This window comes from Chiloscyllium plagiosum, chromosome 5, assembly GCF_004010195.1.
Source record: "Chiloscyllium plagiosum isolate BGI_BamShark_2017 chromosome 5, ASM401019v2, whole genome shotgun sequence".
Taxonomy (NCBI): Eukaryota; Metazoa; Chordata; class Chondrichthyes; order Orectolobiformes; family Hemiscylliidae; genus Chiloscyllium; species Chiloscyllium plagiosum.
Genome location: NC_057714.1, coordinates 12,765,270 through 12,789,780, shown reverse-complemented (window position 1 = coordinate 12,789,780; position 24,511 = coordinate 12,765,270). Strand labels below are relative to the sequence as shown.

At 41.8% G+C, this 24,511-nt stretch overlaps 1 protein-coding gene across 1 annotated transcript in view; it reads left to right on the top strand.

Moving 5' to 3' along the window:
• The window catches only part of ube2ql1 (ubiquitin-conjugating enzyme E2Q family-like 1), a 40,308-nt gene extending 16,100 nt beyond the window's left edge, over positions 1-24,208 (top strand). Inside the window, exon 2 of the mRNA XM_043689632.1 lies at positions 22,855-24,208. Coding sequence (XP_043545567.1) covers positions 22,855-22,986 — 132 coding nt within the window. The 3' untranslated portion in view covers positions 22,987-24,208. The remainder of the gene's footprint in view (positions 1-22,854) is intronic.
• Positions 24,209-24,511: the final 303 nt, after the last annotated feature.

Sequence of the window (24,511 nt, the reverse complement as noted above, 5' to 3'; positions counted from 1 at the left end):
TCCACTTTCAAGGAGCTATGAACCTGCACTCCAAGGTCTCTTTGTTCAGCAACACTCCCTAGGACCTTACCATGAAGTGTATAACCTCGCATTTATCTGAATTAAATTCCATCTGCCACTTCTCAGCCCATTGGCCAATCTGGTCCAGATCCTGTTGGAATCTGAGATAACCCTCTTCGCTGTCCACTACACCTCCAATTTTGGTGTCATCTGCAAACTTACTAACTGTACCTCTTATGCTCGCATCCAAATAATTTATGTAAATGACAAAAAGTAGAGGGCCCAGCACCGATCCTTGTGGCATTCCACTGGTCACAGACCTCCGGTCTGAAAAACAACCCTCCACCACCACCCTCTGTCTTCCAACTTTGAGCCAGTTCTGTATCCAAATGGCTAATTCTCCCTGTATTCCATGAGATCTAACCTTGCTAATCAGTCTCCCATGAGGAACCTTGGCGAATGCCTTACTGAGGTCCATATAGATCACATCTACTGCTCTACCCTAATCAATCTTCTTTGTTACTTCTTCAAAAAACTCAAATCAAGTTTGTAAGACATGATTTCCCACGCACAAGGCCATGTTGACTATCCTGAATCAGTCCTTACCTTTCCAAATACATGTATATCCTGTCCCTCAGGATTCCCTCCAACAACTTGCCCACCACCGAGATCAGGCTCACCGGTCTATAGTCCCCTGGCTTGTTTTTACCGCCCTTCTTAAACAGTGGCACCACGTTTGCCAACCTCCAGTCTTCTGGCACCTCACCCATGACTATCGATGGTACAATATCTCAGCAAGAGGCCCAGCAATTACTTCTCTAGCTTCCCACAGAATTCTCGGGTACATCTGATCAGGTCCTGGGGATGTATCCAATTTTAACTGTTTCAAGACATCCAGCGGTTCCTCCTCTGTAATCTGGACATTTCTGCACTTCCCAAAGCCTGTTCGCCATCGACAAGGTAGAAGTAAGGAGTGCAATGGAGTAGTCTCTACCTGTCTTGATGGGTGCAGCTCCAACAACACTCAAACAACATTCAGGTTCATTGGCACTCCATCATTCATCTTCAACATTAATCCCTGCTACCACTACTGCACAATGGCAGCAGTGTGTACTATCAACAAGATGCACTGCAGTAATTCACCCATAGTCCTTTGACAGGCTCCTTCCAAACCATGTCCACTGCCATCTGGAGGGACAAGGGCAACAGATGCAGGTGAACACCACCACCAACAAGTTCCCCTTGAAGTCATACACCGCCCTGACTTAGAGCAATGGGTGGAATCTTCCCAGGCACAAAACAACGAGGCCATTGACAAGAAAGTTGGGAATATTGCATGAAATGGGCAGTGAGGAGCTTCCTGGCAGTGAGAGCAAATATTCCCATTTTCCAACCAAGTGTTGTATGGCAAGGGAAGACTCTCGCTCAGAAGGAGTGAGAAGCCGATTTTCTTGTATTAGCATGCATTAACATTTTCATTATCACATCACCTCACCTCATTTATGTGCTGTTTCCTATTATCCCACCTGCCAGACTAAATGGCAACAATTCCCGACATGGACATCAGAGCAGTAATTTGGAACTCCAGCTCACTGCTTACTCCTACATCAGTCATCAACACTTTGGGGCATGCTCCATGGGCACCAAACATACCCACCCCCATCCAAGGGCTAAAGTCAGTGCTAATTTGTCTCTGCCCAACATGTCTATGGAAATTCACAGGAACCATGCAGACTGACTGGGTGCAAAGATGGGCTTTGAAGATGGCGCCAACACCAGGAATTTTGGAATTCCTAGCAGTGGCCAGCACTTCTGTCTGTGTCAAATGGGACAATATGATGAATAGGGAAATGGTGTATCGGCAAAATGGGAAAGTTGGTATGAGAAACACTCCAGGGTTCAGAGGAAAATCCTCCATGAAGCTGACAAAATTGACACACATCCTATTTCCAGTCAAATTCAGATTTATGTAGTTGTTTCGCCATTGTTGCTGGGTGAACTTGTGGTACTCCCTTCCTAACAGCATCTGTAGGTGTCACTGCACCCCAAGGACTGTAGCAGCTTACCACCTTCTTGTTCAGGGCAGTTAGAGATGGGAAATAAATACTGGCCAATCCAGTGACACCCATATGTCCTTTGGGTGGTTAGCACTGCTGCCTCACAGCGTCAGAGACGCGGGTTCAATTCCCACCTCGGGCAATTGTCTGTGTGGAGTTTGAGTGGGTTTCCTCCGCATGCTCCAGTTTCCTCCCACAGTCCAAAGATTTGCAGGTTAGATGAATTGGTCAAGCTAAATCGTCCGTAGTGTTAGGTGAAGGTGTAAATGTAGGGGAATGGGTCTGGATAGGTTGCTCTTCGGAGGGTTGGTGTGGACTTGTTGGGCTGAAACGCCTGTTTCCTCACTGTAAGTAATCTAATCTAAATGAAAGAAACAGTGCGGAGATGCACTTCTCTGCTCAACATCCAAGGCCCCAAACATGTCCACGAAAAAGAATGATCAATGTATATTTCTTTCAATTTAAGATAAATTTATTGTTGCTTACCACGTGATATGCTGTAGAGTGGAGAGACCAAATGCAGGTCATCAAGTATTTGGTTGTCAGGGACACCATCTTTTAGTCTGCAAGCATGACTCTAACACCTGTCATTTTAGTTCTCCGCTTTGCTATTTAATTAACCTTTCAGTACTTGGTCTCCTACAGTGTTCCGTTGAGCTTATCTTGAGCTTCAATGAATAACACCTCACCTTTTGGATTAGACACTCTGTAGCTTTCTGGACTCAACATGGTGCAATTTCAGACCAGAATCTCCTCTTCCATATTGTTTCCTTTTTTGTTGCCAGTTTGGTTTTATTTTTGTTTTCCCCTTGTTCTTATTTACCTCCAGCAGTTATTCACCATTGGGCTATTCACTGCCTCATCAGCAATTCACCTCAAGACCAATTCTTTTTGTCATTTAATTGCCTCTTTCTTCCTATCACAGACTTTGCTTTGTTTTCTTTTGCCATCCTCACTCACTTTTATAGAACAGTAAACCCTTTTTAGCTCCAACTTTTCCCATTTTTTTGTTGTGATGTTGACACCCTGAAAAATTTACTCTCTTTTTCTCCCCACTTGAACCACTGAGTATTTCCAAAATTTTATGATTTTCTTAAAGATTCGATAGACATTTGTTTTATATTATTTTTAAGCTCAGCAGTATGTTTCCAAGTATCAGTGGCAGAACTCAAGGGTATATGTAGATAGCATTCAAAGTTTGGGAGAAGATTTGTAACTCGGGTGCTAGTTGTTGTGGTTCTGTTCGCTGAGCTGGGAATTTGTGTTGCAGACGTTTCGTCCCCTGTCTAGATGACATCCTCAGTACTTGGGAGCCTCCTGTGAAGCGCTTCTGTGATGTTTCCTCCTGCATTTGTAGTGGTTTGTACCTGCCGCTTCCGGTTGTCAGTTCCAGCTGTCCGCTGCAGTGGTCAATATATTGGGTCCAGGTCGATGTGCTTATTGATTGAATCAGTGGATGAGTGCCATGCCTTTAGGAATTCCCTGGCTGTTCTCTGTTTGGCTTGTCCTATAATAGTAGTGTTGTCCCACTAGATAGCATCTCATGCAATAAAGTAAAATGTCCAACCACAGGCTGTCAATATATAACTGTCCCAAGAGCTAGTGTCAAGTTGCTAGTGTTACTATTGTAGGGATGGACAAAGGTTAAAAAAAAACTTGGCTTCAGACAACTAAATAAAATTGTAGAAAATTTGATTATTATGCACTGCCGTGTTCTTGCTGAGAAGCAATGAAATTTCAAAATTCATAATAACAAACGTATAGTAAGCAGTTTTGACACTATCAAGTCAATAACTCTATTTGCATAAGAAGGGCAGGTCATTATACTTTTTGATAGCAACTTTGAATTTCTTGAGACCGATAAAAGAAGGGCAGCTCACTTAGATTGCAATGCATTGGTCATTGAGAAATCTTTGGAGAAGCAAATCAAGTTGTATGGACAACACAGGCACATTAAACCTCTCGATAGTCGTGAAACAAATTTGACAATCCAAAAGAATTGTGAATTGTAACATTGAAAGTTGTGGCCACCAAACTGCGACTCCACACACTGCCTGCAAGCAAAGCAATTCAACAAATGGAATCAACGCTTCGTGCAAACATCAATTTTTGCCAACTTAAGGCAAAGTTAAAGTGTTATTTGTGTAAAGTCAGTTTTGTAGAAACAAAATGCACAAAGAGGATTTTGTGACCTTCAAGGAATGGCTAGGAACAGGGAAACTATCTTTATCTGAACTACAAAGGTGAACCCAGTGATTCACGCCACCTGTTGTCATCATAAAACAAAGAACTTAAAAACCTGCTCAGACTGAATCTCAGTTCAAAATAATCAAGCTTAGATATTTGCTATCTAGCCTAGTACTTAAGCAGCTTAAGCAGAATCCTCAGAGGTACAATAGGTCTAAACAAATCTTCCAAGAGCTATTGTCCATTGGCCAACAAGGATCCATTACAAACACAGAAAATTCTGGAGAAACTCAATGGGCTAGCAGCATCTGTGAGGAGAGAGAGAGAAAAACAGATTTAATGTTGAGTCAGCTTCTTCAGAACTGACAGTTGGCTTTTAGACTTCTAAAAGAGGTGGAGAAGAAGCAAGGTGAACAGATGGTATGGAGAACCAGCACAGAGTTGAGAGTGCGGTGCTGGAAAAGCACAGCAGGTCAGGCAGAATCTGAGGAGCAGGAGAATTGACGTTTCGGGCAAACCCAAGGGCTGGCTAATTGTGGTGAAAGAGAAAAAAAGATGGACGGGAGTGTTGCAGTGATTGTAACGAGGTCAGCCAGCTGGACCTCATAGAATATGAGTTCCCTGATTGGGGCTGTTAATCCGTTCAAATCAGGGAGCCCTGGCTGACAGATAAAAATATCAGTGTCAGAGGTTCTGGGTGCTGACTCTGAAGAGGCTGTGCCAGAGTCAAGAACTTTGCACGTGTAAATATAGGGTGACTGGGTGATGAGATACCGGCCTATGTGGGGTTATTTCAGTGGCCACAAGAGTAGGATTAATGATGGAACTGTACAAAAACACCCACTAGCTGAAGCCCAACTGGACTTCAAACAGGCATTACAGCTGGCTTTATCATTGGAAATGCGGCAAGAGGAGCATGTGCAGTAGTAGGTCTGCAGTCGTTTATTCTTGTGCAATCCCGTGTTATAAGAAACTTGCATAATAGCAGCACCGTTTAAACTAATGAGGCTGGAATCGCATTACAATCAATACACGCTTCAAATCTTTGTGCTTTAGAAACAGCGTCCTCAGTCCGCCAATTCTGTTACAGCAAATTCATGTTAACAGAAGGTACATTGCAGTAGAATGACCAGTCAGTTGCAGGGTATTCCAATGAAAATGGATACCCTCGCTAGTCCGACTGAGGTTGGGTAACACCACTTGAGTGCAGGCAATTGCATAACATCACTCAGGACATAACCTGAAAAGAGGGACTCAAGGTTAGCCCACAGCAAAACTGGAAAACAAAGCCAAGCCTCGGCCAAATAGTTCAAATTTTCTTCAGGATCCAGGCCAGCAAGCCATTGTATTTGCTGCTGGTATGCAGATTCGAGGCAGAAAAAGACTGCTACCAGACCTAAATTGAGTAAGGGGACTCATAAGCCAATATCCAGGTGAGTGCATATCCTGGGAAGTCCACCTACATCTGGGTTGGTAACAGTTAAATTGCTTAGCAACATCCAAATCAGAACCAACCAAAATAAACATTGGGTATATGGTCATCCAGTTCTACTGGGGGTTGATACCAGTGCAGATGTATCAGTCTTTAACAAAATTCACTCTAAACTCCTACCCTTAAGTTTGTGCAAGACCTCAGCTACAACTTCAGTTCTGGTCACATACAAAAAGCATATTTTGAACATGAAATTCAGTCTGATCAGTTTTTTAAAAGTTCTTTATTGTATAATGACAACGGATGATGTCAATCACCTTTGTGGTTCAGATAAAGATGATAGTTACTAATGATTGTAGGAAAAGGCCAAGGCCAAAGCTTGATGTGGCAGAATTGGTTGAAAGAGATTCATCTGGATTGGCTCAAGAAAATGGAAGCCTGAGTGAAGTCCTAATGAAATATCAGGAAGTCTTCCAGGAAAGTCTCGGGACTGTCAGAGGAGTCAAAGCAACTTACATGTTGACCAGGAAGCAATTCCATGATTCTGCAAGGTCTGCCTAGTGCCATTTGTAGATGCAGAGATCAGAAGGCTGGAAAGTGAAGGAATCGTCGAACCAATCCAATGGAACAGACCATAAGACATAGGAGTGGAAGTAAGGCCATTCGGCCCATCGAGTCCACTCCACTATTTAATCATGACTGATGGACATTCCAACTCCACTTACCTGCACTCTCCCCATAGCCCTTAATTCTTTGCGAGATCAAGAATTTATCAATCTCTGCTTTGAAGACATTTAACGTCCCGTCCACCACTGCACTTTGTGGCATGAATTCCACAGGCCCACCACTCTCTGGCTGAAGAAATGTCTCCTCATTTCCGTTCTAAATTGACCTCCTCTAATTCTAAGGCTGTGCCCATGGGTCCTAGTCTCCCCGCCTAACGAAAACAACGTCCACCCTTTCTAAGTCATCTTATAAGTTTCTATTAGATCTCCGGTCAACCTTCTATATTCTAATGAATACAATCCCAGGATCCTCAGCTGTTCATCGTATGTTAAGTCGACCACTCCAGGGATCATCCACGTGAATCTCCACTGGACACACTCCATTGCCAGTATGTCCTTCCTGAGGTGTGGGACCCAAAATTGGACATAGTATTCTAAATGGGGCCTAACTAGAGCTTTAGAAAGAGTCAGAAGCACATTGCTGTTTTTATATTCCAATCTCTTGAGATAAATCACAACTTTACATTCGCTTTCTTAATCACGGACAGCAGTGGTCAGATGATTTTGAAACCTGATGGGTTGGTTCACCTTCCTGTGGATTTCAAACAAATGGTAAACTACTTTTCACAGCTGGATAAGTACCCAGTCCTTTGGATAGAGGATTTATACGCAAAGCTGGCAGGGGTGCTGTCCTTCATGAAGCTGGGCATGAGCTACGCTTACTTACAATTGTGTTTAGACAAGGATTCCAATTAATACCCATAAGGTATAGGTTTGTACCTATATATAAGACTGCCATTTGTGGTATTGTCAGCCTGTTCAAATTTTCACCGGACGTTGGAGAACGTTTTGCAAGGTCTACCTCAGGTCGTCATTTATTTAGATGACGTTCTAATAACAGGGAAGACTAATAAGAAACACTGAGAACTAGGATGTAGTCCTTAGAGATTTTTCTGAGATGGGTGTATGCCTCAGAAAGGAAACATGTGTTCCAGGCAGCCTTGGGCTACAGGGTCGATGAGACCGGATTACACCTGTTGGAAGATGGAATGAGGGTGATCAAAGGTGCCCCAGCTGCCACATCTGTTCAAGAGCTTAGGTCATTTTTTGCACTGATAAATTATTGCAGAAAGTTCATACATAACCTGGCCTCTACCCTGGCACCTTTGCACCAACTCCTAAAAAAGTGTCAGTGAAGTGAAGAAACAGGTCCCAAGCGAGATATGGTGTTGACATGCGATGCTTCCCTTGTATGGCATTGGGGTAGTATTAGCTTACAGGTGACCCAATGGAGAGGAATGCCCAATAGCGTAAGCATCCAGGACTTTGTCTAACGCAAAGTAAAATTATGCCCAGATAGAGAAAGAAGGATTGGGTGTCATACTTTGAGTCAGTAAGTTCTACCAGTACCTTTTATGGGCAGAAATTTGTAATAGAAATTGACCACAAACCCCTACTAGATCTGCTTAAGGCAGTGCTGCCCACACCTTCAGGCCAAATTCAACAATGGGTTCTAATACCAAGTAAGCTTTATTCCTGATTTCGAAGCTCCTTGGATGCTGCCTGAATTGCTGTGCTCTTCCAGCACCACTAATCCAGAATCTAATACCAAGTGCCTATAATCATAAGTTAGAACAAGTAGCAAATGCGGATGCATTGAGCTGCCTTCCATTGGCAGAAACACCACTAGTGCTATCTCCACTGGGAGAGTCTGTAATCGTTTTATGTTTTATGGACACACTTCCAGTCACAGCTGACAATATCAGACATTCAACAAAGAAGCATCCGGCCCTGTCAAAACTGAAACAACTGGTGGTGATGGAGAAAGCCAGAGGGCTGCCACAACCAGAATTGAAACTTTTTTGGACCTGGAATGGCCAGCTCCAGTAGAGGACGGCATATTGTTATGGGGAGCAAGAATCATTGCCCCAAGAAAAGGACGTCACTAGATACTAGCTGAATTCCTCCACAGTCATCCAGGGGTCTCCAAAATGAAGATGTTGGTTGGATTACAAAGTCAGGGTTAGCTCTGAGAGAATAGTGTGCAGCAGGCTCAGGGGAGACGTGTTAGAGTTAGTGAGGGGAACAGAGACATTAAGGCAGTTCATTATATGTCAGCAGTTCTCAGAAGAGATCGAGCACAGGTAAAAGGTTCAGGAGGTGGAGAATTTGAGACAGGGTGAAAGGTTTTGTGTCACGGAGAGCGGACTCCTGTCTAAAGAAGTGTATGTGGAGGTGAAGACAAGGGAAGAAGAGTTCAGCAGAGTAACATGCTGGAATCTGTTGAGACAGGGTTGTAAAGGGATAATGCTAAGTCCTCTACTGAACACAGATCTTTCAGCCGAGGATGGGTCTGGGTCTCAGAGGATACAGTGAATACATGGCAAGAATTGGGTTAGATGAAGAGATGGAGTCAGGGGAAAGGGGAGAGGAGGAATGGCCCAGAGAGATGTCAGTACCCTGTGTTCCTGGAGCTTGTATTCCTTAACGAGGATCCATTACCAGTTTAAGTCATCGTGGATACAAAAGAGTGAGCCATTTGAATTTGCTCAATTACTCAGATGAGTTTGCTGTGGCCCTAGCAGATGTTTGGCAGTATGTTCCAGAAAGTGGCAAGAAGTGACCAGTGGAATGCCACAAGGATCAGTGCTGGGTTCTCGACTTTTTGTCATTTACATAAATGATTTGGGTGCAAGCATAAGAGGTACAAGTAGTAAGTTTGCAGATGACACCAAAATTGGAGGTGTAGTAGACAGCGAAGAGGGTTACCTCGGATTACAACAGGATCTGGACCAGATGGGCCAATGGGCTGAGAAGTGGCAGATGGAGTCTAATTCAGATAAATGCGAAGTGCTGCATTTTGGGAAAGCAAATCTTAGCAGGACTTATACACTTCTTGGTAAGGTCCTATGGAGTGTTGCTGAATAAAGAGACCTTGAAGTGCAAGTTCATCGCTCCTTGAAAGTGGAGTCACAGTTAAATAGGATAGTGAAGAAGGCGTTTGGTATGCTTTCCTTTACTGGTCAGAGTATTGAGTACTGGAGTTGGGAGGTCATGTTGCAGCTGTACAGGACATTGGTTAGGCCACAGTTGGAATATTTCATGCAATTCTGGTCTTCTTCCTATCGGGAAGATGTTGTGAAACTTGAAAGGGTTCAGAAAAGATTCACAAGGATGTTGCCAGGGTTGGAGGATTTGAGCTATAGGGAAAGGCTGAACAAGCTGGGGTGGTTTTCCCTGGAGCATCGTAGGCTGAGGGGTGACCTTTATAGAGGTTTACAAAATTATGAGGGGCATGGATAGGATAAATAGACAAAGTCTTTTCCCTGGGGTGGGGCAGTCCAGAACTAGAGGGCATAGGTTTAGGGTGAGAGGGGAAAGATATAAAAGAGACCTAAGGGGCAACGTTTTCACGCAGAGGGTGGTACTTGCTGGCAGGTGGGACTAGATTGGGTTGGGATATCTGATTGGCATGGACGGGTTGGACCGAAGGGTGTGTTTCCATGCTGTACATCTCTATGACTATATGAGCAGGTTCTGACTGTTCAGAATTTTCCAATCGACCTTTCAACAGTCTATTCTCCTCCACCCCCTACAAAGCCCGGGGACATAATAGTTGGAGGAAAGAGCATGCTCCAAAGAGTTCCTGCTTTGCCAGTTCATTCAGGGCCTGGTGCTGAACGAGAAATAAAGAGGAGACATACATCCAGATGAGGGAAACTGGTCCACATTGAACTGGGTACAAGGATTGTGGCTGGCATTGTAGTTTCCAAACCAAGGAAGTAGCCTAGATCTTTTAAAATATTGCTTCTGAAAACAGTTCATAGTTGTATTAGCACCATCATGCAAGGAGCTTCACAGATGCAAAATAGAATCTGCAGGGCGGATTAGACAAACAATAGGAAGGTACTGGATTTCTATTTGCATAGAACAGTCAAGTGCTGGCAATGTGCCCATAGTGTACCTGCATTAGAACCCTTGCGTGCAAAAATGTTTAATACTCCATTTGCCCAAACAAATGATTGTATAAGGATTCGGCTCATCAAAACAATTTCAGCATAGACAGAATCCGTTCATTGAGAAACTGTTAACAGCAAAAGCAATCGAGTTCACTTCCAATATAAAGTGGTAAGACAGATGGAAAATTATTGGACAAGTGCATTGAAACACTGACAGTCCTTATGGGAAAATGGTGTAAACAAAACTTAAAGACAAGGTTCATCCAAGCAGTTTAACTGAAGAAACAGCATATTACTGAGCAAGGTGCAGAAATTAGATGCAGACAAGCAGAAGACAATTGGAACTGTCCAAAGCCATTAGGAGTTCTCAGGCTTATTTGGTTTGTTTTATTCTTTAATTGTTTTGTGTCAAACCTTGAAATTATAGCAAGGCAGTTGTAATTAACATCCAGAGTGATGTTAGATAGGTAGCCATGGCCAAAGGCATGTGACCAAGGCAAGCAAGCTGAACTATCACAATTTGTAAGAATGAAATCAACTAGAAGAACGTGAGATCTTCAGGTGCTGGAGATCAGAGTTGAGAGTGTGTTGCTGGAAAAGCACAGCAGGTCAGGCAGCATCCGAGGAGCAGGAAAATTGATGCTTTGGCACAAACGTCGGCTTTCCTGCTCCTCGGATGCTGCCTGAACTGCTGTGCTTTCCCAGCAACACACACTCAACTATTACAAATTGTAAGCAGAGCAGCTTTCATTAATGGGATGATCAGTTGTACATTCAACTGTAAAGGAGGTTGTGGTTAGGCCTCATTGAGAGTATTTTATCGGATCCTGAGGGTCATACTTCAGAAAGGATATCAGGGCCTTAAAGAGGGAGCAGTGGAGATTTACTAAAGAAAGATAAGGGAAGGTATGATTGTTTTTACATGCCAAACTACGCCCTCCTCCAATGGAACCCTTGGCCACTCAAGCCCCCATCCCCATTCCAAGATATGTCTCTCCACAGACTTCTATTATCTCTTAAACCAAACTGTTTCCCCCAACCGCACTGACCTCCTATGGCTCATTATACTGTTTGTACCAGTCCGTGCCCCAGCACCACCACCTGGTTTCTCATGCCAAGCAATGCCCATTCACTCACCACCCATAACCTCTCCTAGGCTCATTGCATACATCATTATAAAATAAATATTTTACTTGCCTTCTGCTCTGCTGGTACATAACAAAATTTAAACACATTCTAAAGTGTACTCCCATTATATAGAAATGGCAACTTTTAGCTTTAACACCCCTAGCTCATATGACAATAGGTTGGATCTTCCCATATTTTGAGCAAGTGTCACTTTTGTCAAGTTTCAAGAAGGGTTCTTCTCTCCAAGAGGCCCAAGGGATTTTCTTGCACTATCGTCCCAAAACCACCTCCTTAACTACCCCTACCGTGGCTTTTATATGACACTTGCATCCAGTGCTAGCCCAATTCTCCTACATTCTGTAGCTGAACGTATAGGGATTCCAGGCATGTAGCCATATTTAATTGGCCTTTGTGTACGCGTTGAAGCACAGTCAGGTGGAACTATCCGGTACCGTTTATGACATATGCCACAGGTATGGTAGATGTCATTCTATTTGTCTCGTTTCAAGAGGAAGGAGCCTACAATAAAAGAGAGAGCCAAGACGGGTGGTTGGGTATCTAACATTCACCTCCTCACCCTACATAAGGAGACACTCTATACCATGTCCATTCTGAGCAGCCAAACAACCAAGCCCAAGTCCCTCGACTGATATCAGGATCTGCTGGAGACTTATTGTTCCATACCCCTCACTGAACGGTTTTTCCCTTGAAATGACTGAAGATTGCTCCCTGGAGACTTAGACATGACTATTTGCTTGAAGCACACGCAGTGTATTGTCCACATAAGAAGCTGGCAATGGCACCGGTGTGTAGTTGATTTGCATTGTCAAACTGCAACATGCCCACCCCTTTGATTGAAGATGCTGGCAACCATAACAAGTTGGCTGACTTTCTGTCTGCACTAAAAGGCCTGTCAAAACAGAAATACTGTGCCTATTAGCGCTGGCTGAAGGTGGAAAATGCTAAATGGTAAAGCAAGGCAAGAGAGAGACGCTGTGAGCGTCCAGGTTAGGCAGAAGTGAGTGAGCATTAAATAAATAAACAAACAGTTCTGAGATACATCCTAATCCAGTGTGTTAGCTGGGTGCCTTTCTGTGCACACAGACCATCCTGACGTAGCATTCTAGTGATTGATGCCAGTGTGCTCCCAAGTGCAGCATTAACGTTCATAGGTGTACCATAAGTGGGTCAGAAATGTGCTATTGAGATGCTGGCATGTATCCAATACTAGTGCCCATGGATGTGGAGTACATGTGCCCTCTGCTAAAGGTGCATGCATGGAGAGTTTGGTGTCAGACATCCAAGATAGAGCAAGCTGTGAGCTGCTGTCAGGTACCCATTCTAACTTCCATTCTAGCAATTTTCAGTATCCATTTTCAATATGCACATTAAGGCATTATTAAGTAATAATGAGGGTGATAGTGAATGATTATCACTAACGAAAATCTTGTCTCAATGTCAGGAACTGAATTGGAAAATGCAACTTGCAGTTCCCAATATAAACTTATTACATGATTCTTCCAAATTTTTCATCATAGCCTATATCGTTAAGTGTGTGTGAAGATTCCATCCTCTTAAGTTTTCAAATTGCCTGAAATGGATCTAAGCAAAACTCCCAAAAACGCTGAAATTTCTGAGAGGTCTGCAGCTTTATAACTGCTATTTGAATTTTAATTTTACGTAGCACAGTGACATAATGGTTAGCACTGCTGCCTCACAGCACCAGGGACCCGGGTTTAACTCCCCTTGGGCGACTGACTGTGCAAAATTTGTGTCTGTGTGGGTTCTTTTGGGTGCTCGTGTTTCCTCCTACAGTCCCAAGGTGGAGTGGCTATGCTAAATTACCCATAGTATCCAGGGATGTACAGGCTAGCTGGGGACTAGCCATGGGAAATGCAAGGTTACATGGATAGGCTGAGGGTGAGATGCTGTTCCCAGGGTCGGTGTGGATTTGATAGGCCAAATGGCCTACCTTCCACACTGTCGGGATTCTATGAATAGAGATTTTCTTGGCACTTAATATGAAAAGAAATCAAATGCTTTTTATTGGAAAATGTTTTCTTGTCCTAGCAGAATATAGAAGGCAATTCTGTGAGGCTGTGCTGTCAGCACAGAGACTCACTGGCAAATAGCACAGTCGCAGCATTGTAGCTATAATTTTATGATCTGCAGTCACTACAAATGAGACTGTGCTGATTGCAGCATTTCAGAGAATTGCCTCATTATGTTTGCTGAAAAGCCAAACTGCAAATCAAGCACCCAGTGTGGCATTTCCATGTGACACGAAAGTAAATTGTATCACAATTGTTTTATGAAGACTTGTGGAAAGTTTTGAGTAAGTTGCAGCTTGAGTAAGTGTTTGCTCATGCGTGGTGAGCAGTGCAGGAACAGTAAATTTGGGGCTACACTTTGCTGCTGCACATTTGGAACTTCTGCCTATTAAATGGTTGGCAGGCAGGAGGCTGGAAGAACACAGCAAGCCAGGCAGCAGAGGTGCAGAAGTCGACGTTTCGGGTGTAACCCTTCTTCAGGACTCTGTCATTCATTGGCAGTCTTTCACAGTTTCCTTACAAAATGTATGTATTCCACTTCAACACGTGTATATAATGTACACAATGCTGATTGTTACTGTTTACTGTTGTAAGGCACACTGTGCTAATTTCCATTTAAAGGGTACCCTAGAATGCCAGCCGAGCTAAGTGTCTTTACACCCACCTTACCGAGCACTAGATTACTTGCAGTGTGGAAACAGGCCCTTCGGCCCAACAAGTCCACACCGACCCTCCGAAGAGCAACCCACCCAGACTTACTCCCCTACATTTACCCCTTCACCTAACACCACAGGCAATTTAGCATGGCCAATTCACCTAACCTGCACATCTTGGACTGTGGGAGGAAACCCACGCAGACACGGCGAGAACGTGCAAACTCCACACAGACAGAAGCCTGAGGCAGGAATTGAACCCGGGTCTCCGGCGTTGTGAGGCAGCACTGTGCCACCGTGCCGCCCTCTATCTCAGCTTCATCAAACATCAAACTGCTTGCTGTAGCCTTTCATCTTAGATTCCTGTCTTCATACTTATTCCACCAGCTAAAATAAAAAGGAACTACTATTGAAGATCTGAAATAAAAGTGTGAGAGAAGCACAGCAGTGCTGGCCAGCATCTGTGGAGAAACCGAGTAAATATTTTGAGTCCACTGTGATTCTACTTTGGAATTCAACTGAAGAAGGTTCATACTGGATTCAAAAGATCAACAATGATTCTCCCTCCACAAAGGCTGAGTTTCTTGAGCAGTTTATTTAAATTTTACCAGCCATTTCTTCTGCCCTATTCAGCCAATGTTTGTGGCCCCTTTATTTAGCCCCGAGATTGGCTGATTTTCTTTGACGTCAAGATTACAGTAGTGCTGGAAAAGCACAGCAGGTCAGGCAGTATCCGAGGAGCAGGAAAATCGATGTTTCGGGCAAAAGCCCTTCATCAGGAATCCTGATTTTCAATGATGCTGCACAGACTTTAATAAAGCGTTGAGAACTATTACTTTTCGTCAGGTGCTGAAGTGGATAAAAAGACTTGCGTATCACAGTTTATCTACTCATTATTTATAAAAGCATTCAGTTGACCAAAGAGCTGGTTTATATTTGTTTTAAGTGACCAGTACCTGAACCAGAGAAACTGAGTCACACCATCAGGAGCAGCAGCTAAAATGGAACAAAAAGTATGCATGTAAGGAATTGCTTTAAAATAGAAAAGTGTCCAAACACATTTCATATTGGCTGGTAACAGTGTTAACAAGTAATGGAGTTCCAATCAGCTAGACAATAAAGCAGAATTGAAGGAGAATGCTGGAGCAAGCTGCCAAAAAGGTATAATGATCAAGATGGGAAGCAACAGTGCAGTATTGTCAAAGTCACAGAGAATGTTGCTTGCTGTCTCAGTACTGTGCCAACAACGAAAATTTGATTCAACATATTCAAACATTGAACTACACTATTTACCTCCATTTACTCAGCCCTGGCATTTTAAGTGCTCGTTCAGATGCTTCTTAAAAATTGCAAAAATACCTGTTTCCACCATCCTCTCAGGCAGCTCATTCCATACATATATCAAACATCCTCTGAGTGAAAAATTATTTCCTCCGATCTCCTGTAAACTATGTGCTCCTCACCTTAAACTTATGCCCTCTGGTCTTAGATATGTCTGCCAATGGGAAGAGATTCTCACAATCTACTCTATGCCTTCATAATTTTGTATACGTCAATCAGATTCCCTTGAACCTCCTCTGCTATAAGGAAAACAAATCCAGTCTGTCCTCATAACTGATACTTTTTATCCCGGGCAACATCCTGGTGAATCTGCTCTGTAATTGCTGTCCAGTGTAATCACCTCCTTCCAATAGCACGGCAACCAGAACTGCACCTTGTATGCCATCTGCGGTCTCATCAATGTTTTATAAAGCAGCAACAAGAATTCCTCGCTCCTATATTCTGTGCCCCTGTTAATGAAGGTAAGCATCCCATATGCCTTTTTCATCATCTTATCTACCTGTACTGAGATCTTCAGGGATCAGTGGACTTGTGCACCAAGATCCCTTTGTTTCTCTGGATACCTAGGGACCTCAATTCATTGTGCATTTCCTTCCCTTATTAGTCATCCCAAAGTGCATCACGTCACAATTATCAGGGTTAAATTCCAACGTACCATAGCTCTGTCCATTTTACCAACTAATCAGTATCAGACTGTAGCCTGAGGCATCCTCCTCAGTATCAACAACACACTGAATTTTCATGTCATCTGAAAACTTCCTAATTAAATCTTCTCCATTCACATCCAAGTCAGTGGTGTACATAACAAACAGCAAGGACCCCAGCAACGATCCCAGAACACTGCTAGCCACAGGCTTCCAATCGCAAAAACAACCCTCCGTCATCACCTTTGCCTCCTATTTGTCAGCCAGTTTTGGATTCAGTTTGCCAATTTGCTTTAGATCCCATGGGCTCTTTTGGATCTTTCATATGGGACCCCATCAATGACCTTACTGAAGTCCACTTAAACAACATCAACTGCAGTACCCTCAATATATTTAGTCATTTTTTCAAAAAATTCAAATAAGTCAGCCAGGATCTCACTCTAACAAATCTGTGCTGCTTATGTGTAATTAATCTTTGCCTTTCCAATTATTAAAATGTATTAATACATTAATTTGAAGTAGTTAGATTAAATAATTTTTAAACACTGAAAAATAAACAAAAGCAATTACAAAAGATTTGACATAAAACAAGGTAAAATAAAGATGACAATGCAGTAGCTTTGCACCTCTACAGCATCTGAGAGCTAACAGCAGCATAATTTCCAGCAACAGCACTTGTAGCAAGGTAGAAGCCGATTTTGCCCTAGAGTTTTGGAGCATGAGTTGGAAGTGCATTCCATTGACAGTAGAAGCACTGAGAACAGTGGCTGCTGCAATGAATATTCCAAGGGTTTCACCAGGGATCTCAGTTGGACCTCTGGACATAGGTGAATAAGGATGGGTTGACAGTAGTGGAAGGGTGTCACACATAACTTGGAGGGGTATCAAAGGCATGAGGTAACGTTCAGCAGCCCTACTTTGCCAGTGTGGCTCGATTGGACACAAACAATGAGAGACTCCTCTGATAGGCTGCTGGAAAACACAACAGGATTTGCTGAGCATCTTTTCGAATGTGCACAGAAAATCTGTGCATTTTTAATGCCCAAACCACCACTGAATTCCAGGGAGCTCAGTGATAATAAGCCTAATTGATATACCACCATGAATAGGCAAGTTTCTTATACTGGCCCCTTCCTTTCTCTGATTTAATCGTTTGAGGGAGTATATTGCAGTCGCTAGCAGATTGACACATGTCCTCCCACAATTAAGTGGGGCCCAGCTACCATTTTTCCTGCTGCTATAAGCTGGATTAAAGTTGCCCTAAAATGTATGTTTTGGAACCAGAGCAACAGTAATTTGTGCATCCTAATGTACACCTAATTGCATAGGTGTGGCAAAACATTGTGGTGGTCATAAACAGTGGACAGAGAAGATACAACATGAGAATCCAAAATTATAAGTGTGAGTTGATGTTTTGATTCACAGTCGACTGAGAACATCAACAAACTGATGTCTGATGGCATTACAATTGGATCCAATTTACTGCATTTAATTGCTGTCTAGTGACCCTTACTGTGAAGTTTACAGGTGTGGATGTTGTCTCAGAACAGAATCAGGCTCATTTAGGATACCTACTAATTACACTTCTCGAACTTCCTTTCATGGAGCCGAATATAATCATGTATTTAGTATGAGTCCTATCATTGGGGATTGTATCAAGGTTTCTCCCCCACTATTGCTGTAACCTTGTCAAAAATGTTAATGTGTAAAAGCAGCAGAACTAAAACAGCTCTGGAAATTCCTAGCAAAAGTCTTTGTGAAAGAAAGTTATTCTAATGTAGAGTATTTTTTAAAAATTAATAACTCATGGATCCCTAGCCTCATGTGAATAGGGTCCCCTGCAGATAACTCAACATCCTGGAACCATATCACCAATCCTTTACTATTGCTAAGTCAAAATCCTAATACTCCGTAAGTAACAGCACAACAGGTATACCTACAGAACGTGGACTGCAGTGGTTCAAGAAGATGGCTGTCTACCAACTTCTCAAGGGGAGTTGGGGACGGGTAATAAACACTGACCTTGCCAGAGATGCTGACATCCCAAGAGCAAATAAAAAAGTATCCTTCACCTATGGCATAACAGTCTGTAAAGTTAAACCTTCCTATTTATGGGAAGCAGCCACTGAGATCCATTTGTCATCTTTCTGAGACCACCATAGAGCTATACAGCATGGAAACATAGTCAAGGCCTATTTGCCAGCATTTGGGTTTGAAGTGAGAGGGGAAAGATTTAAAAGGGACCTAAGGGGCAATTTTTTCACGAAGCGTGATGTATGTATGGAATGAGCTGCTAGAGGAAGTGGTGGAGTTTGGTACAAGTTCAGTTCAATGGTATGCATCAAAATGCATCATCAGCAGTGTCCATTCTAAAAATTGAGAATAATTTCTGCATCTTTTATACTAAGTGACCTTTATTTGAAGGGGTATTTTTTTTTTCTCAGCAGGCTAAGAATAGAAATCTTTGCTTAGTGGGAATGTATGTCAGAAGCCCAAATATACTACCGATGATTGAGAACTCAAAAAGCAAGCGGTGGATGTTTGCATTATTCAATGTGATTTCAGGAAGCAGGGTTCTGTGATGGGAATGGCAAGTTGGAAAATGATTGCTTTAGTGCTATGATTCAGCAATATTTTGTTTATCTTTAACTGGTGTCAGTGTATCATGATAGACCCACCGCATTACTCAGTTGCCTTTTGAGCATTTGCCGTGTACTTGCATCCATTGATGTTTAACTTAATTGAACAGTGATACTTAATTGGAATTTCACACTAAATTTATTTGACTCAAGTTTAACTTATTGCTGTAAAAGATTTTTTTTCAAGATTTTCCACAGTACACTCATCAGGACAATTTGCAAGAATACCAACTCGAGGGGAAACCAACTTCTCAGTGAACTTGTACTTGAAAAAGCACTTGCGTTAAATTTCTCTGTTATTTTAACATGGGTATTAACTTGTTTATTTTAAATATTATGACTTGATTAAAATAATGGACAGAAGAACCTCACAAATATGTGTCAAGAAATGTTAAAGATACTGCAAAGAGATTTTACCGCTAAATTACTCAGGAAATCTGTCTGGGTAGTTAATGTGACAAAATGCGATCTAACCTTTGGGCCACACTGGAGGCATTGACACACACATGGAATCTTAAAATACCAGCACTGGTTGGAATGACAGTTTAGTTGCACCATTCCTGATGCTGGCAGTGTTCAGTGCATTAGCAATTGCCAGGACAGTGATCTTATCCACCTTCCTAAATTTGTTAAAGACCTCACTAAACAGGTAAAGTAGAATTTTCAGGGAGTTAGATAGGTTGCTGGCACTCTGTTGCCAACCAGACGTAAAGCGACTGGTACAGACTGTGGGGCCATTCCTAACTGTACCGTAACCTAAATCCATGTCTGGATCCTTTGGGACAATGGATACCATTCAACAGAAGGCTACTGAATTGAGTGCAGGAATCCTAGACAGCGGCAGCACACCTGTTATGCAGACCATCGGCCCTCTGGCGATGTAATTGTGGTACCTGGACCACTTGGACGGCACTCTTCTGCAATATTCTTGGTCATTGTTCTCCTTAGCACTAGCCTTCATGGAGGTACAAGGGTGGTGAGACCTTTTTAGGAAATGGAAGCCCGCTAGTTACTGGCTGCCACTCAGAAAATAAATTGTATATTCCTACTGTGTTTGCTTTTTGCCAGCTGGTTCCCTATCTGTATCAGTACACTACCCTCAATCCCATGCTTTTTAATTATACTTGCTAATCTCTTATCGGGAACTTTATCAAAAGCCTTCTGATAGTCCAAGCAAACAACATCCATTGGTATCCTCTTATCAACTGTATCAGTTGTATCCTCAAAATCTCCTGTAGATCTGTTAAGCATGAGTTCTCTTTTGTAAATCCATGATGGCTCCTTCTGATCCTGTCACTGTTTCCCAAGTGCTCTGCTATTAAATCTTTTATAACGGCTTCGAGCATTTTACCTATTACTGATATCGGGCTGAGCACTCTATAATTTTCTGTTTTCTCTCTACATTCATTTTTAAATAGTGAGGTTATATTGACTAGCTCTCCAAGCCATAGAAGCTGCTCCAGAGTCTATACAATCTTGAAAGATGACCAATGTATCCATTATTTCAAGGGCCACTTCCTCAAGTACTCTAGATTGTAGATCATCAGGCCTGGAGATTTGTTAGCCTTTAGTCTCATCAGTTTACTCACCACTGTTTCCTGACTAATAATGATTTCCTTCAGTGCCTCCCTCTCACTAGGCCTGGGTTCCCCAACATTTTTGGGACACCATTTGTTTCCTCCTTTTTGAAGATATAACCAAAATATGTATTTAATTTGTCTGCCTTCTCTTCGCTCCCTACTAAACTTCTTTCTGATTATAAAGGGGCCTACATTTGTCTCCACCAATCCTTTTCACTTGTCAATATAAGCTTTTACAATTTTTTTTTTATGTTCCCCACAAGCTTACTTTCAGTGATGAGGTATCAAAAGTGAAAATGGTGACACCTAAGCTGCTAGAGTGGAGAGGCTGTTGACTTTCCTCTGAAGGTGCTGAGCACTCCTTCAGATGGCTGAGGCTGCTTTAGTATGGATCACAACCTCAGGCCATACTGACGTGGTCTGGTATCTTGGCCTTCACTGCTGGTCCTGGTGGAAGAGGACTGTCCCATCCCTGCATCATCCTGTTCGGCAGGACTTCCAGGTCCCTGCCCACACAACAATGTGCTAATTTTCCCTGTCTGCCATGCCTGGGGCAAATATCAGAAACTGTGCAGAGCTGCTTTGGTAACTGACAGTGATTGAACAGATGCACCACATTCTTTTTAAGATGGCATGGGTACAGGGGATGCTATTGAATTCTGGGCTATGTGCTGAGTGACAAATTCTGGAAATGGCACATGGTAAAATGAGGCCTACATCAGACATAATGAACACCTTCGTGGCAGGGTAGATAATGAATGAGCTGAGTTTGGTAAAACACAGTGAGAAAACTCCCTAGGCCTCAGGATGAAAAACTCTGCAAAGAAAAAACTCAATGTAATTCAAATGTAGCCAAAAATGTTGAAAATACAGCCCTTAAGCCAAGATTGTTATTGTTATTTAAAGAAAATAGAATAATTGGGAAAGTGCACAGTTGTCGAACTATTAATTAATGAAACAGCCATTGCAACTTCAACCCAACATAGTGTGCAATAATATCTGTAATGACTGACCCCTCAACAATTGCAAACAGTGGATATAACATGTAAGTACTTACATTTTTAAATTTTAATGTCAGTATTTAATTACAATACGGAGTGTTAACCTCGTTTATGTAAGTTTAAAATGATATTGTCGTGGAGCTGTCCATTAGCACACTTCTGTTCACATGCACATGGCATTAGTACTTTGAACTTTCATATTTTCTGATCTTTTAACCACAGTCCCACCCAACTTTCGTCTATCTATTCCCACCAAGTATTTATATGACTGCCCTATTTTCTCACTTTGCATTTTGCATTGACATTAATGCATACATTTCATTATCTTGTAGCTCTCCGTAAATGTCAGGAACCGAGTATTCACCTACTCATATGGAAATATGTATGGTGGAAATATTTGTTAGGTAAACTGTTAAGATCCATTTTTGATAACTGGAACTAAAACACACTTCTTGCAACTGCACTATCTTGCTATATAGCTATGCACATGATTCAAACCATTGCAAAACAACTCAGGAGAGTGAGTCAGAACAGAAAGTCCTCATCCATAGCGGAGATAATTGCTGCAATAATCTGCTGGGAAAAATAACCTTGGCATCTTTCCTCAAGTCTCATTTTTCTCCTCATCTACAGCCAGGTCCTCTCAGTGTATCAGGAAACAAACACCCAGCCAGTTATCTTTCCAGATGGTTCTGGTGTATCCTCTTCACACTGGATGCACTTGACTGGCAATGTGGATCAAGCCTCTTCTCCATTAGCATCTGAAAAATATCATGCACGGTTATGCTGAACCATTTTCGTGTGCCTTCTCTCTAAGTGAACAATGGTGTGAATGTTGATATAATTCATCTCATACAAGAGGCAGCTGATGCAGATAATTGATTTATTTCATTTTTACAAATATGAGCAGTGGTTTTGCAATAAATCGTTTTAAAACAGATTTATAGACTCATGGCAAGATTTCCATCTGGACTGTAAATTTTCAAAGCAAATCCAATCAATTTTTATTCTGCAGATTCCTTACAATCCAATATTGCTATCCCATCATTACTAACCTCCTTCCCCATCCAAACTGTTCCACCTATTATTCCAACTATTCCAAACTGATCAGTTTACCAGTAGTGCTCTAAAACTCATCTGCTGGCTTTGCTCCATGGGTAAGCACTTGGTGAGCTTGTTATTAGCATTGGCAATAACTTGTCAGTCAAATTTAAATAATATTTGGAGCAGTAAATCGGGCTTTTTGCTGGTAAAACTAAAATTGCTCTTCCCACTGCTGCACATCCTTTAATGTTGTTGCTAAGCTTAAAGGATGACCATTGTTACAAGCTTTCTTTACGAGCACCTTCTCAAGACAATGGTGCTTCTCTGAGCATACGAGCATTGGTTGCTTCCTGTCATTGTAGTGAACAGAAGTACTGACCCATTTTATTTTCTGTTTTCTTTATCTGATATAGGGACGGATTTGCAGAAAAGTAGGGAAAACAAAGAAAGCTTTCACTCGTAAAGAAGCTGAAGCAACATTCAAAAGTTTGGTGAAGACACATGAGAAATATGGCTGGGTTACTCCACCTGTATCTGATGGTTGAGCCATAGCGCTCCCTCCATTTTCAACCACAAAAACACTTTCACCTTCTCCGTGCTGTGTATGATCCATTCCTTCTATTTCAGCTTCAGTTAGACATGGCGATACTAAGGAGACATTTATGTTATTTATGGAGAGAGATGTTTACAGATAAATGCCTAAAGGGATTTTTATTTTGGGGGGGAGATCTGTTTGATCGCTGAGATCGGGTTCAATTGAATTTGGTTGTGCTTCATTGTATTTGCATCATTTCCCTATCCTACTACAGTTTATTATGCTTCTCTCCATCTTAATGAACAAATGGCATCAAATGTTCCATTCGTTGCCATTCCACTAATTTAAATTTAAATGAAGCAGTTAATATTTAATACCCAGGTGGCAAGCATAAGTTGACATTTTGCTGTGCTGTTTTCACAGGTCAATGGTCAATGCAACTTGAAAATTGTAATTTCTGTGGAGCTGTGCTCTATCGTGGCTAAAATTAAAATTCTACATGTCATGTAGCTGGTTATTGATCATGGAAAATGAACTGTTCTAACTTCAACTCCAATGAAGCAAAAATAGGAGGGTTAATGTGTTTCAGCAGCATTATTGATTGGCATTACTGTACATTATTTATGAAAATAGTCTTTGGCAGTGGGAACCACCTCTGTAATTCAAATCAACATCTCACAGGGTTAATGTGCCTATGTGGTAAATAATGTCAGGGTTAATAATAGAATTGTAAATCAAATGTGTGTGGAACTAAGGAAAGCAACATGCTCATGATAGATTGTAGAGGAATAGTTTTAAGACAATGCAGTGATACATTTCAAAATCCTGCAATAAATACGTCTTAAATGACTCAGATGTTTTAATTCCTACTGTATCTGCATGTTTAAGGAATCAGTGGTTGCTAGTTTGCTGAAAGAATGTTGCTGTCATTTGTTCTGTGTCAAGAGCTATTACATTTTGTCAAGTGGTAATGACATTTGTGTTTTTTTGTTTAATTTATTTGTGATTTGCCAAATGCCTATCCTTCTGAGCATGTGACAGACATTCTGACCGAAGGGAAAAACCTCAAGGAAACAAGTTGGTTAAAAGTGTCTGAATGAGATCAATTGCACTTATGTTGTATAGTTCTTTAATGACCAAGTAATTGGGGAGGCATGTAAAAGGCAAAGAAAGTCACAAGAATGGAAGAAAATATCATATCCGACAGAAAATAAATGCTCTTTTTAACCTGCTCTTCATTGTAGTTAATTATTAGACCTAGAACCTGTTATTCTTCTATGCATTTTGAATTATAAAAATTATAGAGCAGATTATTATGGTGAATCACTACACATTATTTTCATGAGGAGCATCAAGCCAAAAAAATGCATCATGCAATTATAGGAAGATTACATTACAGATGAACACCATTCAAAAGAGCAACTCTGCTAGTCTCACTCTACCTTCCTTTCCCCACAACCAACAATTTCATTCTCTTCAGGTGCTTATTTAATTCCCCTTTTAAAGCAAAAATTGTATCCTTTGAGTAGAGTTTG